Source organism: Armigeres subalbatus, chromosome 2 (assembly GCF_024139115.2).
Source record: "Armigeres subalbatus isolate Guangzhou_Male chromosome 2, GZ_Asu_2, whole genome shotgun sequence".
NCBI classification, from domain to species: Eukaryota; Metazoa; Arthropoda; class Insecta; order Diptera; family Culicidae; genus Armigeres; species Armigeres subalbatus.
Window position 1 is genome coordinate 62,824,119 of NC_085140.1, and position 20,304 is coordinate 62,844,422.

The 20,304-nt window shown below is 39.7% G+C and overlaps 1 protein-coding gene across 22 annotated transcripts in view; it reads left to right on the forward strand.

Moving 5' to 3' along the window:
- The window catches only part of LOC134208741 (sorbin and SH3 domain-containing protein 1), a 453,188-nt gene that overhangs the window by 274,643 nt on the left and 158,241 nt on the right, over nt 1-20,304 (forward strand). For 20 of the 22 annotated variants that reach the window (XM_062684620.1, XM_062684623.1, XM_062684619.1 and 17 more), the window contains 4 exons: nt 3,073-3,582; nt 12,795-12,986; nt 13,127-13,269; nt 13,520-13,592. In XM_062684620.1, the coding sequence (XP_062540604.1) occupies nt 3,073-3,582; nt 12,795-12,986; nt 13,127-13,269; nt 13,520-13,592 (918 nt within the window). The remainder of the gene's footprint in view (nt 1-3,072; nt 3,583-12,794; nt 12,987-13,126; nt 13,270-13,519; nt 13,593-20,304) is intronic. The other 2 variants (XM_062684615.1, XM_062684617.1) reach the window with 2 other exon arrangements.

Sequence of the window (20,304 nt, forward strand, 5' to 3'; positions counted from 1 at the left end):
CTGTCAAATTTGCCGTTTCCGTTCCGCTTACAATGTGTTCGGGGCTTTAAGGGTTCTGTAGAAATCCTGTTCAGGATTTTGTCGGAACCCTGTTTAGGATTCAATCGGAATGCTGTTTAGGTTTCTATCAGAATGCTGTTTAGGATTCTGTTGGAATCCTGCAAAGGATTCTGTTGGGATCCTACTAAGGATTTTGTTGGGATTCTGCTAAGCATTTTGTCGCAATCCTGATCAGGATTATGTCGGAATCATATTTAGGATTCTGTCGGAATTCTGTTCAGGATTCTGTCGGAATCCTGTTCAGGATTCTGTCGGAATCCTGTTCAGGATTCTGTCGGAATCCTGTTCAGGATTCTGTCGGAATCCTGTTCAGGATTCTTTCGGAATCCTGTTCAGGATTCTGTCGGAATCCTGTTCAGGATTCTGTCGGAATCCTGTTCAGGATTCTGTCGGAATCCTGTTCAGGATTCTGTCGGAATCCTGTTCAGGATTCTGTCGGAATCCTGTTCAGGATTCTGTCGGAATCCTGTTCAGGATTCTGTCGGAATCCTGTTCAGGATTCTGTCGGAATCCTGTTCAGGATTCTGTCGGAATCTTGTTCAGGATTCTGTCGGAATCCTGTTCAGGATTCTGTCGGAATCCTGTTCAGGATTCTGTCGGAATCATGTTCAGGATTCTGTCGGAATCCTTTTCAGGATTCTGTCGGAATCCTGTTCAGAATCTAGTCAGCACCCTATTCACGATTCGGTCGAATTCTTTCGGAATCCTGTTCAAGATTCTGTCGGAATATTGCTCAGGATTCTGTCAGAATCCCTTTTATGTTTATGCTGGAATCTTGTTCTGTTCAACAAATATAAAGTTTTAAGGTGACCAAAACCCCACCAAATTTTATTAAGGTTTTTAACAGTTAATGACAACAGATACTTCTGCGGGAGATTTTTCCATTCAGTTTCATTTCAATGATTTTTTTCTGCTTATTACAGAGGTATTGAAATTTGGCCAATTTTATCAGTGGATTAAGCAAAATTAGTAACTTAGTGAGCAAGTATTTCCTTAAAATCAGGTTACGCCGCAACGTCAATTAAACGAAGCGCAAGGACAGACATTCTAATTATCAGATTAAGTTCATTTTTAATTATTCTTTTTGAATCTGCCGAAGCAGGTAATTCATTTTTATAAATTTGCTTTACCACATATTTTTCAACCGTTTGATTCTTTTTGAAACATTAAAAATCATTCAAAGTCTTTCTGATTCATTCTGAACAAATCGTAAAATTGTTTAAAAAAAACGACGTGAAAAAAATATTTTTCAATCAACTTTAATCAATCGAGTTTAAGGCAGCTTCAAACCAGTTTAAGGAAGTTTTTTTGGGAGCACATGGGAACAAAATCTATGAACAAGATTCCCGAGGTTAGCTTCACACCGTCATTTAAATCAATTTATTTCGATCGAAAAGGACATCACAAGTCAGTCAGAAAGCCGCTTGGTGCGAATTTGCTGAGCCCCGACCATTTCTATTTTGACATTTTTCTTTGAACTATCTTTTCTTAGCCTACTAATGCCCAAAACCGGCCGGGTACTTTGACTATTGCTTGTTACAGTCCGCTCTCCACATCTCGATGTTCTATATCTCGATATCTCTCCTTATGTCGATGGTTTCCCCGGTCCCTTCAATCTACATACATTTGGGCATTCTACATCTCGATAACCTCCCTATCTCGATATCTCTCTATCTCGATGTGTTCTGATCATATTTTGTTCTAGGTTCACTCTCCTTATGTCGATATGTTCAAATTTTTAGGCTACTAGACCATCTTTGGTCAATAACAAACACATCAGCAACAAGAAATGACATTAGTTTTGTTTTCGTTTTTCATAGCAACGAGCTTTTTTGGATCTAGTACCCATTTCAGTTTTCCTTCCATTCCTCGATCTCTCCCTATCTCGATGGTCCCTTCAATATCGAGAAGTGGAGAGGCGACTGTATTTTCAATGAATTATTGGCAGTGGCTGATTTACTACCCGCCTCTGTCACATCCAGGCGCTATAGTATATGCTTAAAATATTCTTCATGAGTTAACAGCCAAAAGTTTGTATGGCGAAAGACAGCTAATGCGGGTTTTCTTAACAATAGGAACTTTTCACGAAAGACTAGTTGGTACTGTAGGTAGGTGTCCGCTACTACGCCTACCAAATGTATGTTTTCGTTTAAGAACTTTTTAAACTTTAGATGCCTTTCGCCATACTGATTTCCAAAAGTTAACTCCTAGTGTGCCGCTGTAAGCACGCTCAAAGCAGGCGATTCATTGTTCAGAATTGGAAAAGTTTTTGATATTGATCAATAGTAAAATCCCTAATGCATGTCTAAGAGTAGATTAAAATAAAATTTCTAAATTCCACACATGATTTTCTGTTCCTTCGTGCTTTTGTCCGCATTCCTCTGACGAGTGAAATATTTGCAGTTTAGTATTTTTCCACAACTAACTCAATACAATTGAAGGATATGGTGATGAATGATTCACTCTAAAATAATTCTAATTTCTTACAAGGAAAATCAAAATTAAGCCCATATATTTTGAAATTTCCACAGCTCTTGAATTTCATCACAAGGTTTTTTTTTACATGTCCCGTTTAACAAGCGTGTTTGTTCCGTTTTTTCATCGGAATAATCTGATCAGCCTATGTCAGAATCTTGTTCAGAATTTTGTCGGAATCACTTTTTCAATTACTGAAAATGTAATACTCTTGATACATTCATGATACATTTTTATTCATTTATTATTCAAACTGTATTTCTTGTTGGTACTACCAACAAGTCAGACAGCAACTTTATTGTAACTAAATTTGGTGACATATGAGTTGCAGCAACTTATATGGAACATATGTGCTGCTAGGGACCCATATGTGTGAGCATACATTTCTTAATAGCAACATATGTACATATTATCATACTGATACATTCTACACATCATAAATGACTTCTTTCATCAATAATTCGTCCACCAGCTGCTAACAACTCTGTAAATCCCCATAATTTATTGGTATTTTTCTTCTCTTTCTCCTTCCACCAGGCGTTTGGTCCCCACACAACCGCTCGACCGAGATCCTCACCAAGGCAGAACTAGCCGAACGGAGCAAAGACAGCGCCAGCAAGGAACCGCTACAGCCCGTTTGGACACCGCGTAGCGCTCCTCCTTCTCCGGTCGGCGAACGACGCGAGTTCCGCCCGATCGGATTTGAATCTCCAACCCCAACGCGACGCAACCTCCCACCGTCGCGTGCCGAAACGCCTCAAGTACCTGCCCCCTGGATCACATCGTCCGGGTACGACCGGCCGGTTGAATTCAGTGCCACTCCGCCGGTGGCCGAATCTCCAGCAGTTCGCACCTCCACCAGGCTAGCGTCATCCGAGAGCGCTCGAAGTCAACTGCATCAGCTGCAGAACTCCAACTCACTGCCCACCATCGGACATCGGGACCACACGCCCATTCCGTCCCATACGGTTCGATTCGCGCCGCACGCCAAACCGGTGCCGGCCAGTCCGGTCAGTCCGACCATCAATACGATTCTCAAGTCCAAGGGTGAGTGTGGGAGCATTTTTTGCCTCCATTATTGTTTGGAAAAGGATGGTTTTGGGTTTTCGGACACGTTCTCACGTTTTTCTCTATTCTTCTCGTTTTGTTTGGGATGCAAAAACCGGTAGACGGCACCAGCAGCACTTCCACAACTGTGGTTATTTGTGGAAATGGAGTAAGGGGATTTGTTTCACTAATTGTTATTCGCACATCCAGGTCGGCACACAAATCAGATGTGCGTGCTGAGATAAAGCTACTGGATTGGGTACTGCAAATGGTCACAACTCACTAACGTTATTTATTTGAATTATGTGGGTGAAAATGGAAGAAAAAATTAGCATTAAGGTTTATATACACTTTACTTATATTGTCGTCATCATAAAAATCTGAAAACCGAAAAAATGCCCTTTGTTTAGTTTTTAGGAATTTGTATACCTTCGACGGTCAAAGCTAAGGAGCATTGTACTGATATACTTAACAGGCTTCAAAAATTTACGCAAACTGCAATTTGCATAGTTTTAATATTTCTCTAAGACCATTATCAACATCATTTCCGACTATACACTTCCATGCAATGTATTAAAAGTTGGGAATATAAAATATCCTATTCTTTAAGTTGAATAATCTCATTGTTGCACAGAATTCCATTTTTGCCATCGGCACACAAAAGTTTTACCTTCCCAAAAAGCAGACGAAAAGTAGGTAAATCTTATCTCTCCGGGTTTTCCGGTGTGCAAGTGTTTGAGTTTCCCATCAAATTCGCCCCTGTCATTCTTTCGGAGTGGAACACACCCCACACACCTATCAAGCGAAAAGAAAGAACGAGGGAAACCACCTCTCAAACAAATTATCTTAAGAATGTTTAGTTTCCGTTCTACTTTTTCCGGAGCTGCTCGTTCACCGGAAAGGCAAACACACTCACACTCAGTGTAGCCGTCCACTCACGCCATCCGGTTCCATTTCTCCGCTTGGTAAACTAAAACTGGGTGTACCTAAAAGCCAATCCCTAGTATCAAAGTAGGAAAAGGTATACGTAGTCAAAGTCGGAGAAAAAGTTCCATTCTATCCTACTGTTGGACGACTGAAAACTATTCTTAGTAATATAGTTGGTAGGGAAGAATAGGATTGAATGAACTCATACACTCACTCTTGAGCTTAAAAATAATTTACGTTATTAAATTTTTCAACAACAACAACTCCTCTGTAGTTTAGATGAAAAATTGTCAAAAAGCATGAATGCTTGTTATTGCCCACAAAGCTGAATTCTTAATGAATTGCAAAACAGATTTGATATGAAAAAACTAAAATCATCAGAAAGGTTGAAACACATGAAATGTTCATTTTTATAAAAGTTTTAAATTCCTTGATTTGTTCTACGAGAGCAAAATGAAAAGGTCAATTGTTCCTGCTCTGTAACAGCATATGTTGCATCATAACACACCTTCCCCTACGGCTGAGAAAGAATCCTGCACTTCTTGCAATAGTCACGTACCTGGTGCGCTCAAAACTTTCCATGGAGATGAGGGCAAATATGTGAAGATATGTGCAAAATGTGTGGAAATGGGGAGCTTATCACAATGTCGAATTTTGACCAGTTGGCGCGCTCTTTTTTTTTTGCTCCGGAAGCGAAGCCGGAAATGTGAAAAGTTGCCCTGATTCTAGCCTAGATGTGGAGGTGTCATACTGCTGCACGATGGAAGGAGTTTGCTCCTTTAGTTACTCGGTGCATGGGAAAAAGTTTCGATATCTCATTTTAGAACAAGAACTCATTTTATTTTTGACACATTTTTCAAATTTAAATTTGGTTTGTCTTGACAAAGTGTAAAACAATCTAAAATACCGTTAAACATGATAGAAGTGAAACACCGCCCTAAGCAATTAAGTGTAAAAAATGTCTCTTTAAATAGTGTAAAAAAACTGATATATTTTATTTGTTTAAGCGCGGAAGCATTACTCATGAGTTAAAACTGCCGTTGCCATCAATAACCACTATATATGGATTGATCTATCTGTCTATCCAAACTAATTTGGTAAAAAAAGTTTTTTCTATGTCAAAATTGAACTTGCAAAAGAATTATCAGATTAGATTAAATTATTTTGCTAATAAGGCCGTTACAAATATTTAATTAACTTTTTGTCCTACTGGTCTCCGAAAGGTAAAGGGGGGGGGGATAATCAAAAATAAATATTAAAATGAAAAAAATCAAAAAAATCCTCGGATTTGTTAAAGAATGTTTTGAAAATCCTCAAAATTGTCCGAATTTTATTTTGTTGCCCCCTCAAAATATTATTTCTTGGCAAAAAAAACCCGAGGGAGACATCCTGGCGCATATTAAGTGGAATCAGTTTTATAACTCACCATAATTAGCTTGAGCGGTAGCTCATCGCGCACGGAAGTTCACTTTCTCAGGGTTGAAGACAAATTTCGATCGTATTAGCAACCTTACCAATTCCAAATGGAATAAGAGTAATCCTCCAGAATCCATTGTACGTGCTTATATTTGAAAACACCTAACCTCTGATCCGACTTGAGTTCTCCAGAATCCAGTAAAAACTATGGCAATTTATTTTGGAACTATTCAAATTTTTGGGAAACGTGCACTCGGTCTACGATTATTTGCAACAGATAGAAACTCAGAGAAAAAATATTCAAGCTCTTTTAGTGGAATGTCGTCAACTGTCATAAGACAAGTTTAGTACTTCCCGGGCCGAAGCCATGAACAGAATAACAAAACATGATATGGACTTGATGGATATAAGAGTTAAAAGAACAAGCAACAATATCAAAAATTTGCACCGAAATATCATTTAAATATCAAGATATGCTACGGCACTTGATATCGATCACTTATTACAAATAACATATCTTGATATCCTTATGATATTTTAGTGCAAAATATTGATATTGTCGTCTGATCTTTTATCTCTTATATCAATCATGTTCATACCTCATTTTGCTATCTTATCAACATTTGATATTATTTACCTATTTTCGTCTACTCGGGTTTCCATTTAATTCCATCACGTTTTGTAATCTTTCCAGATACGTACCAGATACCTCAACTGTGAGGCCATGTTCAGTGTCTCGTACTTCACTTTTTTTTAGTTTTTAATAATCGTCCCCAAATTTATTCTGTGGCGAATTTGGGATGCTGTAGCTGTAGCTGTCCGTAGATATCCAAACTCGTACCATCCTTTTCATTCATTTGAAATAGTCATTAGACTCAAATTTGGATTCCTGGACGAAATACGTTTGAGGTTTAAGGTTTAAGTCTGAATATCGCTTCCCAGTTTAATAGTTTGACCATCAGCAACACTAAGAATCTACACCCAAAAAACAATTTTACATTTTATTATTGTATAAAATCTTGGCGTATAAAATTGTAAAATTTCAATATAAGGGTTGTATTAAAATTTTTCGAAATTGTATATGCCAAATTTTTATCCAACTTCGGTGAGATTCTTATGTAAAACTGTTCTGAAATCTGCCATCCGCTGGTTGGATGGTAGGTTCTTATACTAGGGTTGTTCAAAAAATCGATTTTGCTCCACAGTGCTTATCTGATTCTTTATCATGTTCTGAATGTCCCCTGAAAATTTGAGCTCATTTGGATTAAAACTGATTTAGCACAAGCCGTTTCAAGTTTGCATGCAAATTAGTATGGGGAAATTTATTTTTTCATTGTACTGTTAATGACGCTTCCCCATTAGGCGTAGGTTAAAAGAAAACCTACATAGCTAAAAGGAATACTCAACACCTTTCACCCAGTGAAAACCGCATCTTAATTAATCTTTCCAATAATTAATAATCGAATTTAATCTATTCCGTGGTTTTCTGGAGCTAATTGCATAACTCCTCAGCAGGCAACATTGTTGCTCGTGGCGCGAAAGATAGCACACACAAATTCAGGCTACTATGTTGCCCTGCTAATTTCAGTGATGCCCTCAAAGAAGTTTAGCGATCATAACTAAAGATTCGCATCCTGTCTTAAAATCGATTACTAATTATTGGGGCAATTAATCAACATGCGGTTTCCGTTGGGTGAAAGCTGTTGAGTATTCCTTCTAGCTATGTAGGTTTTCTTTTAACCTGCGCTCAATGGGGAAGCGCCATTAACAGTACAATGAAAAAATAAATTTCCCATACTAATTTGCATCCAAACTTGAAACGGCTTGAGCTAAATCAGTTCTAATCCAAATGAGCTCAAATTTTCAGGGGACACTCAGAACATGATAAAGAATCAGATAAGCACTGTGGAGCAAAATCGATTTTTTGAACCACCCTATTCTTATACATTATTGTAATAAAATCTAACATTCACTGGTTGAGTGCGTAGTTTGCCTTAAGATTCATTTCAATGGCTTGGGAAAGGATGTATCTTGATTCTTGAACCAGAAGCAACACTCACGGCCGTTACTTTTGATCTATTAGGGTTGAAGAAAATTGAAGAAGATAAATCGATCAATTCAGTTACACCCTTATGATACTAAGCGCGGTAATAATGTTTATAACATTCACTTTCAAAAAAGTGGTGGTGTACTGCAAATGAGAGAAAACACTTTTGTTAACTGACAAATTGGTACGACATAGGTACGAACCTTCGTTTTCTCGTTTTGGTATGGACAGTGCGTAGATGCTACAAATCGGCTTTGAAGGTTTTTAAGCAAATGAATGTGAAGTACCTACCAGGATACCTGGTTGGCTACAGCGTTGATACACCTATGTCTGGCGTACTGTAGAGCTCCATAATCGTCGATCTTGGGCGATGTTCCTCCAGTTTCCCGAACGTTCAGGGTCCCCCGGTCCGATTCCACCGCGTGCAGCCAGAATGTTCTTGGCCTTCCACGGAGTCGCCAGCCCCCTATATGGTTCTATGTTGAATATTGTTTTCGCTATTCTTTCTTCCAACATTCGCACTAAGTGACCAGTCCACTGAAGTCTGCCGTATTTTATACGTTTCGCAATATTTTTTCCTTTGTATACTTGATACAGCTCATGATTCATGCGTCTGCACCACACACCATTTTCTAGTCTCCTTCGGGTATTGTTCGCAGAACTTTTCGCTCGAAAACCCCGAAAGCTCTCCGGTCCGCCACTTTTAATGTCTATGCTTCATGTCCAGCGCGGGCAGCAGGGGCTATGTCCAAGGGCTTGACGATCCCTCCCAAGGCCATCAGCGAGTTGTGGCGCCTGCCTAGGATGTGGTGGGGTTTGACAGTGGGCCCTGTTAAACCTCTATAAAAAGCTGCATGTATCTGCAAGTAGGCCCCATCAAAGCGACCGTGTGCCGCTCAAAGCGCACAAGCCCAAGTTCTGGTGTTAGGTGGGACGCTAAACAGCCCTGACACGACGGCCCTCCGACGAGACAGGAGGTTTGCGCATTCCCAATAAGCCGCCTGGAAAACCAATAATTACGAACGATATAAGAGATAATGCGACTCGATATAATCGGCAAAGACCTAGGCGACGAATACAGGATCACGATTGGAAGCTTGGAACATGGAACTGCAAGTCGCTAGGTTTCGCAGGTTGCGACAGGATGATCTACGATGAATTACATCCCCGCAACTTCGATGTCGTAGCGCTGCAGGAAATCTGCTGGACAGGACAGAAAGTGTGGAAAAGCGGGCATCGAGCGGCTACCTTCTACCAAAGCTGTGGCACCACCAACGAGCTGGGAACCGGCTTCATAGTGCTGGGTAAGATGCGCCAACGCGTGATTGGGTGGCAGCCAATCATGCGACTTCAAAGCCGCATATGATACAATCGATCGGGACCAGCTATGGCAGCTAATGCACGAACACGGTTTTCCGGATAAACTGATAAGGTTGATCGAGGCGACGATGGGTCGGGTGATGTGCGAAGTTCGAGTTTCAGAGGCATTCTCGAGTCCCTTCGAAACGCGTACATGGTTACGGCAAGGTGATGGTATTTCGTGTCTGCTATTTAACATCGCTTTGGAGGAAGTAATACGACGGGCAGGGATTGACACGAGTGATACGATTTTCGCAAAGTCCGTCCAGTTATTTGGTTTCGCCGACGATACAGATATTATAACACGTAACTTTGAGAAAATGGAGGAAGCTTACATCAGACTGAAAAGCGAAGCTAGACGAATTGGACTAGTCATCAACACGTCGAAGACGAAGTACATGATAGGAAGAGGCTCAAGAGAGGTCAATGTGAGCCACCCACCACGAGTTTCTATCGGTGGTGACGAAATCGAGGTGGAATTCGTGTACTTGGGCTCACTGGTGACCGCCGATAACGATACCAGCAGAGAAATTCGGATAGGCATAGTGGCTGGAAATCGTACGTACTTTGGACTCCGCAAGACGCTACGGTCGAATAGAGTTCACCGCCGTACTAAACTGACTAAACTGTAAACTGACTATCTACAAAACGCTCAGAAGACCGGTAGTTCTCTACGGACACGAGACCTGGACGATGCTCGTGGAGGACCAACGCGCACTGGGAGTTTTTTAAAGGAAGTGTTGCGTATCATCTATGGTGGGGTGCAGATGGCGGACGGTACGTGGAGGAGGCTAATGAACCACGAGTTGCATCAGCTGTTGGGAGAACCATCCATCGTTCACACCGTGAAAATCGGAAGACTGCGGTGGGCCGGGCACGTAGCCAGAATATCGGACAGTAATCCGGTGAAAATGGTTCTCGACAACGATCCGACGGGAACAAGAAGGCGTGGTGCACAGCGGGCAAGGTGGATCGATCAGGTGGAGGACGATTTGCGGACCCTCCGCAGACTGCGTTGTTGGTGAAGTGCAGCCATGGACAGAGCTGAATGGAGAAGTCTTTTATGTGCAGCACAGGTCACTCCGGTCTTAGTCTGATAATAAATAAATAAATAAATCCTCTAAGTAAGACAAAAAATCAAAACAACAAAACGTCGAGCGACTAAAATCTTGAATCTAAAGATTCGGAACAGTGTTGTGCAGAATCGTTGTCAGACGATATTGATTGCAATTTTCATTCGGGAAATTTTCAAATTAGAACAGTAGTCGATTTGTCGCCGAAGATTACTATTTAAATTTTGGACACAAACGATAATAAACAAAGAATTATTATTAAAATATAAACCTAACTAATGCCTGCTAAATGCGAAAAGTTGCGTTAAATCTTCTATTAAGCGTTATGCTTTCGTGGCGGGAAGGAAAAGAGCACAAAAAGTAAAGCTAAATGCTTACAAATCAAGATACAATTTTCAAACGATTCTTACTCGCTAGCTAGTTTATAGGGAAGGGTAATTTAAATGTAAGATCGCGTACAAGTGTTGATCAACTCGGATTATTTTAAAATATTATTTTTCTTCCCCGGGTTCGGAAGCCTCCTTTTGAGAGGCATGAAGGTTTTTGCCTTTCTCGTATACTAAGTATACAGTAAAGGCTATATGATCGCTCCGAAAACAAACTTTTTATAAAAGGCCCGTAGACGCAGAGTTTTTTTTCTCGAAAAGCTCGGAGATTCGGAAGCTTCCTTTCAAGAGGCTCGGAAGCCTCCTTTCAAGAGGCTCAGAAATCTCCTTTCAAGAGGCTCGTAATCTTCCTTTCAAAAGGATCGTAAGCCTACGTCCAAAATGCTCAGAAACCTCCTTCCAAGAGGCTCATAAGCCTTATTTCAAGAGGCTAGGAAGCCTCCTTTTGAGCGGCTTTTGAACCCTCGGTTCAAAAGGCTCAGAAACCTCCTTTCAAAAGGCTCGTAAGCCTTCTTTCAAGAGGCTCGGGAGCCTCCTTTCAAAAGGCTTGGAAGCTTCGGTTCAAAAGGCTTAGAATCCTCCTTTCAAGAGGCTCGGAAGCCTTCTTTCAAAATGCTCGGAAGCCTCCTTAGGAGAGGCTCGGACGCCTCCTTTGAAGAGGCTCTGAAACCTCCTTTCAAAAAGGTCGGAAGCCTCCTTTGAAGGGGCTCGGAAGCCTTCTTTCAAGAGGCTCGGAAGTCTCTTTTCAAAAGGCTCTGAAGCCTAATTTCAAGAGGCTCGTAAGCCTGAAAGTGAAAATGTGTTTCTTGTCGAGTCTTGTTTCTCCACTCTGCCACACTCCCTACCCCTTGTATCCAACATCCCAGTGATTTCTCGTGGAAGTGTAGATGGCTCGTCGGCTTCTATGAAAGCGAGTATCGCGTTAACAATTTCCTACCTATTCCTCAATTGATCTGCATTCGTACACGGCCGGCGCTGGTATTGCTTATTTTTGGGTCACCAGTTCTTATACATATAATGAAGATGATGTTAGTCCAAAACTTCATATGTTGGATCTCTGTGTACTTACAGAGGAGTAGTAACCGTGGGTGGTCAATCATGTTCAAGCTCATGCTCATTGCTACAAGTTACATTTGACGGAGAATTCGGTCTTAATTTTTGCTATTAAAAATTTACCCTAACGGCCACTAACAAAGCATTGCTTTTCTCAATAAGCTTCTCCTACGAAAAAAAATCAAGTGAAAATGATTCAGGAGCAACATGCTTATGAATGCATGAATACAAATGCGATGAAAGTAATGGGATCTATCACTATAAAGTGCTATTATGATTTCTCTTTTGTGCTTTTATCGATAAATTTTATATTGAACGAGAAAGACATCATCACTGCTAGGTGGATTAATCTGGATTTTTCCTTTGATTCTATTTTTTCCCTTTCTTCTTCTGGGTTTTTATTTGATTCTATTTTTTTTATTTCCCTCTCTTCTTCTTCCCTTTCTTCCCTTCCTACACTAGGACATTATAAAAAAAGTACTGATAGTGGGAATTCGTTTGCAACCAATGACGAATCTATTAGATTTTTACCGGCTTATACCCGCATAACCTAAAAGTTTCGAATTTCCGTAGAAATTCGATTTGCACCATATCGTAGGGATAGCAACCTTGCCTAGAAACCCAACCAGTTACAAGTTTCCTCAAGATTTCCGTACTGCAGTAAACTTTGTCGTTTCGACCAAGGACTTTTCTACCAACCCGCATTCCTTCAACACTTTCAGTAGGAAGCTAGAAGTAAAACTTCGAAAGCAAGTTAAATTTATTGTCCACATCTTGCTTCTAAGAATCGCAAACTGGGCTTAGCTGCTTTCAGCAGTCATCCCACAAAGAAGAAAACTGAGAAAAACGTGAGAACACTATCGAGATCTCGGAGCATCCAGCTACAATTTTCTTTCCCGTCGCCAAACTTAAAGGGTAATTAATTTTCCATTTCCAAACTCCTTCACATAGATGGCAAAGTTAGCCAGCAGGTGAGCACGTACGAGACTGGTAGCCAACAACAGCAGCAGCATCAGTCCAATGTCTACCAGACTTCGACTAGCCGTAGCACAGTTACTCAACAGCATCAGCAGCAGCAGCAACAACAGCAGTATCAACGGACCAGCAGTGGAACACGTTTGGGTGGAAGGACATCAGAAATAAGTACTAATTGCAACCAATAAAATACCCTTTCGATTGGAACCTTGTAGCACGTCAGTAACACCTTGCACAATTTCCTCCGCACTCACGTGTGCGTGTGTTTGTGTTCTTTTGTTTTCTTTGATTCCCATCCGCACCCATAGGCACCCCGGTCAAGATCGACTATCTCAGCGAGCCGGAATCGTCAGACAATCCCCGGTGGGCGGCGATGGCCCAGCTGTCGCCGAAGAAACTGGACGGAATAGGACCAACATCGCGGGAAGGGATGCCGCTTACGCTGCGATCCGTAAGGATGCTGAACTAGGGGCAAATGGGAGATGACACGATTCTATTTGTTCTCAGACTTGTGCGCTATTTGTATTACAAATTCAATAAAAAAAATAATTGAGATGATTATGAATAATGTTCTGTAAGAATCTTTGTTTTACAGATAGCGCACATGAGTTTTAGATATAACAGTATTTAAATGAAGGAAACGATTATTGATGTAGTAACTTTCCTTTTCATTATTGCAATGCAACCATTTATGACAACAGGAAGTCGACGAAAACAACCAAGCCAGATGGTACAAAAAGATGTATCAAACCCTACACAAAGCACAAAATGACGGTAAATATCAATGCAAGGCACATCCATTTCTATCTGTTCCTAGTTATATGTGCTCCCAGAATCAGTAAGTTTCCTAATCTCTTCAATCGTTGCTTCGTTACCCCTCTTAGAATTTAAATCATCCGAATCCAAAACTTCAACCTGCTTGTTGAGATTTTCTGGCAAACTCATAATTTCATCCGAAAAAGTTACGTACACCCACAACAACACCTAGTAGAGGACACTTAACTTCTTGCGAGGATAATATCCCAGAGGGTGGAGAAACATGAGCACAAAAGTTTATCTGCTTGGGAGAGCACAGAAGAATATCGATCGGTCCTGAACCATTAGATTTCGTTTGGAAAAATGTTCTTCCATCTACAATAATAACAAAGGCAACTATTGAAAGTCTCGAGCAAAATTAAAGCGAAACTATTTTTATAATATTTTGCAGTTTGAGCGTTGTAAATGTGAGGCTGCAATCCTTAGAGGCTCTAGAACACTTGTTCCGGTTACGAATTGTGTAGAGGTGAACTATAAAAGTTATAAGTTGAGAGCTTTCAATGCTAACATCAATCAATATGTATTGTATATTGAATAGAGAAATGTTCAACCTGTGGCACACCTATGGACTCAATGTGGTTAAAAATATACCAACACCATTTGACATTGATTTGATAATTGAGATCAGCATCAATTGTTACACCACCCATTGTCAACTTACTGGTTACTCTACAAAAGAGCATGCAACCTTAGATAATCGATTTGTTGTTGAGGAGAATTCAATTGAAACACATTTAAAAAAAACTTCCAACAAGAACATAGTGTGTCTACTTTGCGATCAAAAGTGTTTGCTATGCATTAATATTGAATTATTTATGAGTTCTTCGAAATTTAATTTTGTTTAATTGCAGAGTTTGAGTGGAAAATCTGCACTCATTATGCAATCCATTATTAAGTTCTTTCGGTTTCACTAGATATTTGTTGCCTGCTACATGGGCAAGAATATCGGCTAGCTCAATGCTGAAATAGCACAGTGCAATCCGAATAAAATCTCGCAATTTTGGCTCGGGCCGCATAGCAATTTTGAACTGTTGAAGCCGGCCGCAATACATTTGCATCATTTGTTTTCATTTCATGTAGAATTTTAAAGCTAAATCAAAATGATTTTTAATTTTTAATTTCTCATTTAAATAGAATTTGTTGCGATCAAATAACATACGTAAGAACATTTTATTCTACGGGTTTCATCGTCGACGCTTACTTTTAGTTGATACTAACAGATTCTTTTTGTGCTAGCGGACTTGACACGAGAAAAATCTTTTCGCAACAACATGTTTGCAGCATAATTTCAGAACATATATTAGGGTATTTTCCCGAATTATCATATGTCGTCCGGAACCACGATTTTGAATTTTTGTTGAAGGATTATTGTTTACTACTGTGAATGTTCAACTAGTGTGAGGAATCACTCAACATGGAACAGCTCTTGATTACCAAGTATCTTTGCTGCTGTCAGGATGTGAACTGGCCCGATGCTGCTGATGCTCCTTTGAAGCTTAGTCGTACTGGTGTGTTGACGAAGCAGTGCAATGACGCTGATACAATCAATCTGTCATCATCGTCATTATCCATCATGCGCGAGGAGTAGGACGCTACAAGAGTATAAGTCTTGTATGCACCTCACATCCCCCTTCTACTTAAAAAAAAACTCCATCATCCTTATGAGATTTATGTTATTAACCCATATGTTCGTTTCGTGATTCGCAGTGCAAACAGCACGTGCTACCCAAGCATTCACCGCCCGAATGCACCACGTGGCGGCCAAGTTTCAAAAATATCGAAGTAGCTTTTTTTCTGGAGGTATATGTTTTACCTAGGCGATTATCTGGCGCGTATTTTTCGTTGCGACCAAAAATGAGCGGAAGAGTAGATTTTTTTATGAGCATTTTTTTTAAGTACATCTCTCATTGGAACATTGACGGCGTGTAACTTAGTGTTCATCGAGAACTTTTTGTTTGGAATACTTTTAAATATCGTTATATTACTGTAATCTACTTTTTCAAGAACTTGTCATTTACCGCATCTAACTATCCCCCAGTGGGACATTGTCATTTCAAAGTTTAACTCCTGAATATTTCCTAGACCCTTGGACTGAAAACCGAAGTCAACCACCTTCAGTGGGGCTTTGTTCAGTTGTTGCGCATATTGCCGGTAGGCTTAGGAAATTCACCTTATTTGTACCTGTGGGAACTCCAACATCATACTGTGCAGTAGTACTTGTACCAAATCATGATATTAGATGTATTATTTACTGAATTTGTCTGTACACAAAAGTTCGAATAATTTTCAAGGGGAACTAATATAACATTTTTCGATAATCTCAACATAACATTAAAAACTAAGTTTCATATCGTAATAATAATTTTGACAATAAGCATTGACTGGTCAACCGTTCTGGACTCCAACAGAGTTGAAAGCTCCGCGCAAACACTCTCGCACATCGTAGCGTACGTTATTAATCGACACGTACCAAAGAGATCACAGATTACCATTGTTCTCAACCGAACTACAAAAACTGAAGTCCACTGAGAGAGCAGCTTCCAGATTTTTTCTCAAATCAACTATTATGCGTGGCTTTATAATAAGAAGCAACAAGTATCTAGTCGAACGACGGCATACCGATCGTTCTCATCAAAAGCTTTATCGAATGTTTGCTCATCCCATTACTTCTTTTGATCAGATCTTCGATCATCATAGTAATCTTTACTTCCTGTTGGAAACTCGTCATTGTAAGTCATTTCGAAGCGGTTTGAACTTATGATTATGATGATTATGATCTTAAAATATGTTCGGCTATACATTATTGCGTTGATAATTATCAGCTTTTACAACTTCAACTTGATTGCTTCGCTAATTGGTGTTCTCTGAACTAAATAGTAGTAAACCTGGCCAAGCGCTCTACCATAACGTTTTCAACCCATAGTTTATAAAGATTGCCTTCTCGGCAAATAAATAGAGCGAGTGAGCCATGCGAAGGATCATGGCGTTACCATAGACTCGCAACTAATGTTCAAGCAGCATATCCCGTTCATCATCGACAAAGCATCGACAAGCACTCTGGGATTTATTTGGTAGGGTTTGGGTCACCGGTGATTATGCCTTATACGATATACTCTGAGATTTATCTTCAGAATTGCAAAGAATACTGTTTAAAATTTCTCTTTTGCTCTCTGGTGCGCTCCACTCTAGTGTATTGTTCTGTTGTCTGAAGTGCAGCTTACAACAACGGCACTAAAGGAATAGAATCTCAATTCAACGCTGTTTCCTTCGATGCCCACTTGGTTTTGAAGCCAATGCCAGTTGATAAACCTGGAGCTACATCGCTCAAGGAGAGATGCCGATAATGCCATTATGATCGTTGACACTCTTCAGGGACGAATTAATTTTTTATTTATGCTGGAACAAATAGACTTGAACGCGCAGTCACGTATACTTCGAAACAGGCCTACGTTTGAACTACTACTTCGTCGTAAAAATTACGGCATGCACGGTGCTATTTGTGAACTATATCATCTTCAATGTGTTTATACAATTTATCCCATGATGAATTTCAAATTATCACATGTTTCTAATAGCATTTCCAAAAGTCTAAATCTGACGTAATAATATTTATACGTTGCGTTGCGTTGCGTTGCGTTGCGTTGTAACGGAGTATTTCGTAGATTGCATACTGATAGTTGTCATGTATATTCTTTACCTTTCTTACCCCAATTGCTTATGGATTTCCATTTGGGATTCAATGGAAATCCAATTGGGGGTCCAAAATGATAAAACATGAAAGCTATCATTGCCGGCCACGCCCATCTTCTCCGTTACTAGGAAAGGGAAGGAGATGATATGACATCTACTTAACGAGAGGCCAGCGACTCACCGACGCCCTCATAGATGTCAAGGAATTGGATGGTGGGTAGGGTATGTGGTTTAGGAGTATCATTATAAGCAAATGATATAAAATTTGTGGAAATACGTTGGGAGTGACTTTGCTAAGAAATTTATGTCACTCCATTATCCTTGCCGATGATTTTCCTCGGATGGGGCGAAGGTATTAGCCTTGCCCTGGCTAAATAGCCTAGGTTTAAGCGCCTTTGCTCGCTCTCTGAAACGAAAAAAGAGCAAAAAGAAATTAAATTCCCCTTCCCCCCTGATATGATAATGATTTTGATCAACAAATGAATTCGAAGTGGATGAATAAATGATCAAACGGCTGCAAACAAGCCTCTATTGTCATAGCAGAAGCAAACCCGCCTCAATACGACAGGCAGAAGCACATGTTTGTGATTCAAACGCGATCGACTGTTGTTCAATTTCGATACACATAGTTGGGTAGAGAGAAAAGATGTGAAATATTCAAAGCCAAACTATGACCTCACCGCACCAGTAACTCTAACTCGCGCGACGGGGATCATACGTCAATTCATTTCATCATAAGACTGGGATACCCATACCACGGAACAAACTCACCGGATATATTTTCGAACTGCATCTGGAACTTCAAAGTAGAATAAGGCGAATAAGATGTCGTTCTTTAACTTTTCCACATGAATCAGACACTGCACTACATAAAAATACAATGTACAATTAAATCGGAAATTAATAATCCTTATTTATAAGTTTACAAAAATGACGGGAGCAAAATAAAAACACTTTTTCCTGACGTAATAATATTTATACGGTGCTGAAACTTAAGTCGATTCTCCATTATTAAGCAAAATACACCTCTACCTTGCTTTACCCTTATGCTCGTTATTGGCCTTCTAACTCACGCTCTTGAAGAAATCTGCTAAAAGTATTTGGTTTCCAAGACGAACGGTTTGCGTCATTGGAGCTAACTGTAGTTTGTTGATGCAACAACAAAAGACAATAAATCACGATCGGACAAAAACGGATTGCTTCCTATTCATTTCAGGCGTTTGGGATCACATCTCTAATTCGTTGATTTAACTTTTTCTTCCCTCTCTCGCCTACATGTACTATATAAACATGCGTAAAAATTTTTAATTCATCACACGGTATCCAAAACAAAGTATTTCCTTTTTGTCTTATCGTTTACGTTTATTCTTCAATCGCATCCGCATCCATTTAGCGTGTGAACGCACAATATACACGGTAATCTAGTCACAACTCTAGACGAACAAATGTTACTTCTCTTCCTTAAAAATCGTAAGGACTTGGCCGGGGCCGTCAGTGGGTTGATAAATCAAATATTACCGATTTTTGTACTTTTAGAATTGATAGTTCGTTCTATTTCTTCTCTAACTGTCTCTAACGCAATTTCTAATAAGCACGGAGCATCAATTATGAATTGTGCGGTTATTCTGTTCATGTTTCCGCTTAACTTTGAAGCGATCTTTTTAATACAAATTTCTTATTATTCCGCACTTGCATTTTAATCATCAATATTATTTGCCATGCAATAACAACACTTCCGTAGTAGCAACAATTATTGATTTATATTACTATCGAGTAAGTTACAACAGTTGATTTATCATCCATCTTTGGGCAACTGTCCTTAAATGAAATCGTGAATTCGTTTAATGTCTTGTTCTCCAGCAATTTTTATTACATAACATGATGTTTGTCATCTTTCCGAAGTATGTTTCAAATCGCTTCTACGCAATTCTCAATTAACAACATCTTTTATCCCGGCGTATCTTTAAAAACGTCTCATTTTTCTTCACGTTCCTTCCGATTTTCGTTAAACTGCTCAATATTTGCACAGCTATTCTTGGAAAGCTTTCTATACGTCATTGCATAAATATGAATATGAATCTTGTGTGGCAAACATAATGTATGCATTTTGCTCAAAAAGTTGAAAATGTTTCCCGCTCAAACGGGCCGAGAATCCAACTCGGCATATCTGAATTGACAATCTTGACAATCGTCTTGCTTTCAAGGTTATCTGGAGTCCTACGCGTATAATAATCTTTAAGATCTTTTTCTGCAGTGCTTAGCCATATTTCTCCACGGCGGTGACAACAATACTATCGTCGTTCCTCTATGGTTACGATTTATTTAAAATATGCTTCCAGAGGCTAATTTTTTTATGCGGTTGTTTTCAATATAAGTCGTTATATTACTTGGCGGTTTTCATTACACGCCATATTTTCCCTCAGGTGTTCTTCACACACTGATTCTTTTAACCGGCGGTTTACATTACCCACCATTTTTTGTATGGCTATTTTATATTTACATTTTTTTCCTTTTACGGTTTTCGTTACACGTCATATTTTCCCTGCGAAATATTTTGCTCGCTTTTTTACACTTGGCGATTTTCCAATAATCACCAGCTATTGTCTCGGCGGTGTTCATTACGCGCCATCTTTTGCCCCTGTGGCTGAGAAAATATTTATTCTTTCTACGGGCTCAATTTTTATAACTGGCGGTCTCCTTTACACACCATTGTTTTTCACGGCAGTTTCCAATACATGCCTTTTTCCCTTGGCGGTTTACATTACTCGCCATCCTTTTCAGCGGTTTTCTTTACACGCCGGTGGTTTTCATTACCTTTTTGCGGCGGTTTTCAATACGCGCCGTATTTAAAATGCGAAAAAAAAAGTTTTTTTTTACCTGTTTGGTTTCCTTCTTCTTGCTCTCCAGAATAAACACTTTGAACATTTCCCATATTGAGTGATTCCTCCTGGTTTGTTTACTATACTGCTTTTTTTTCGTC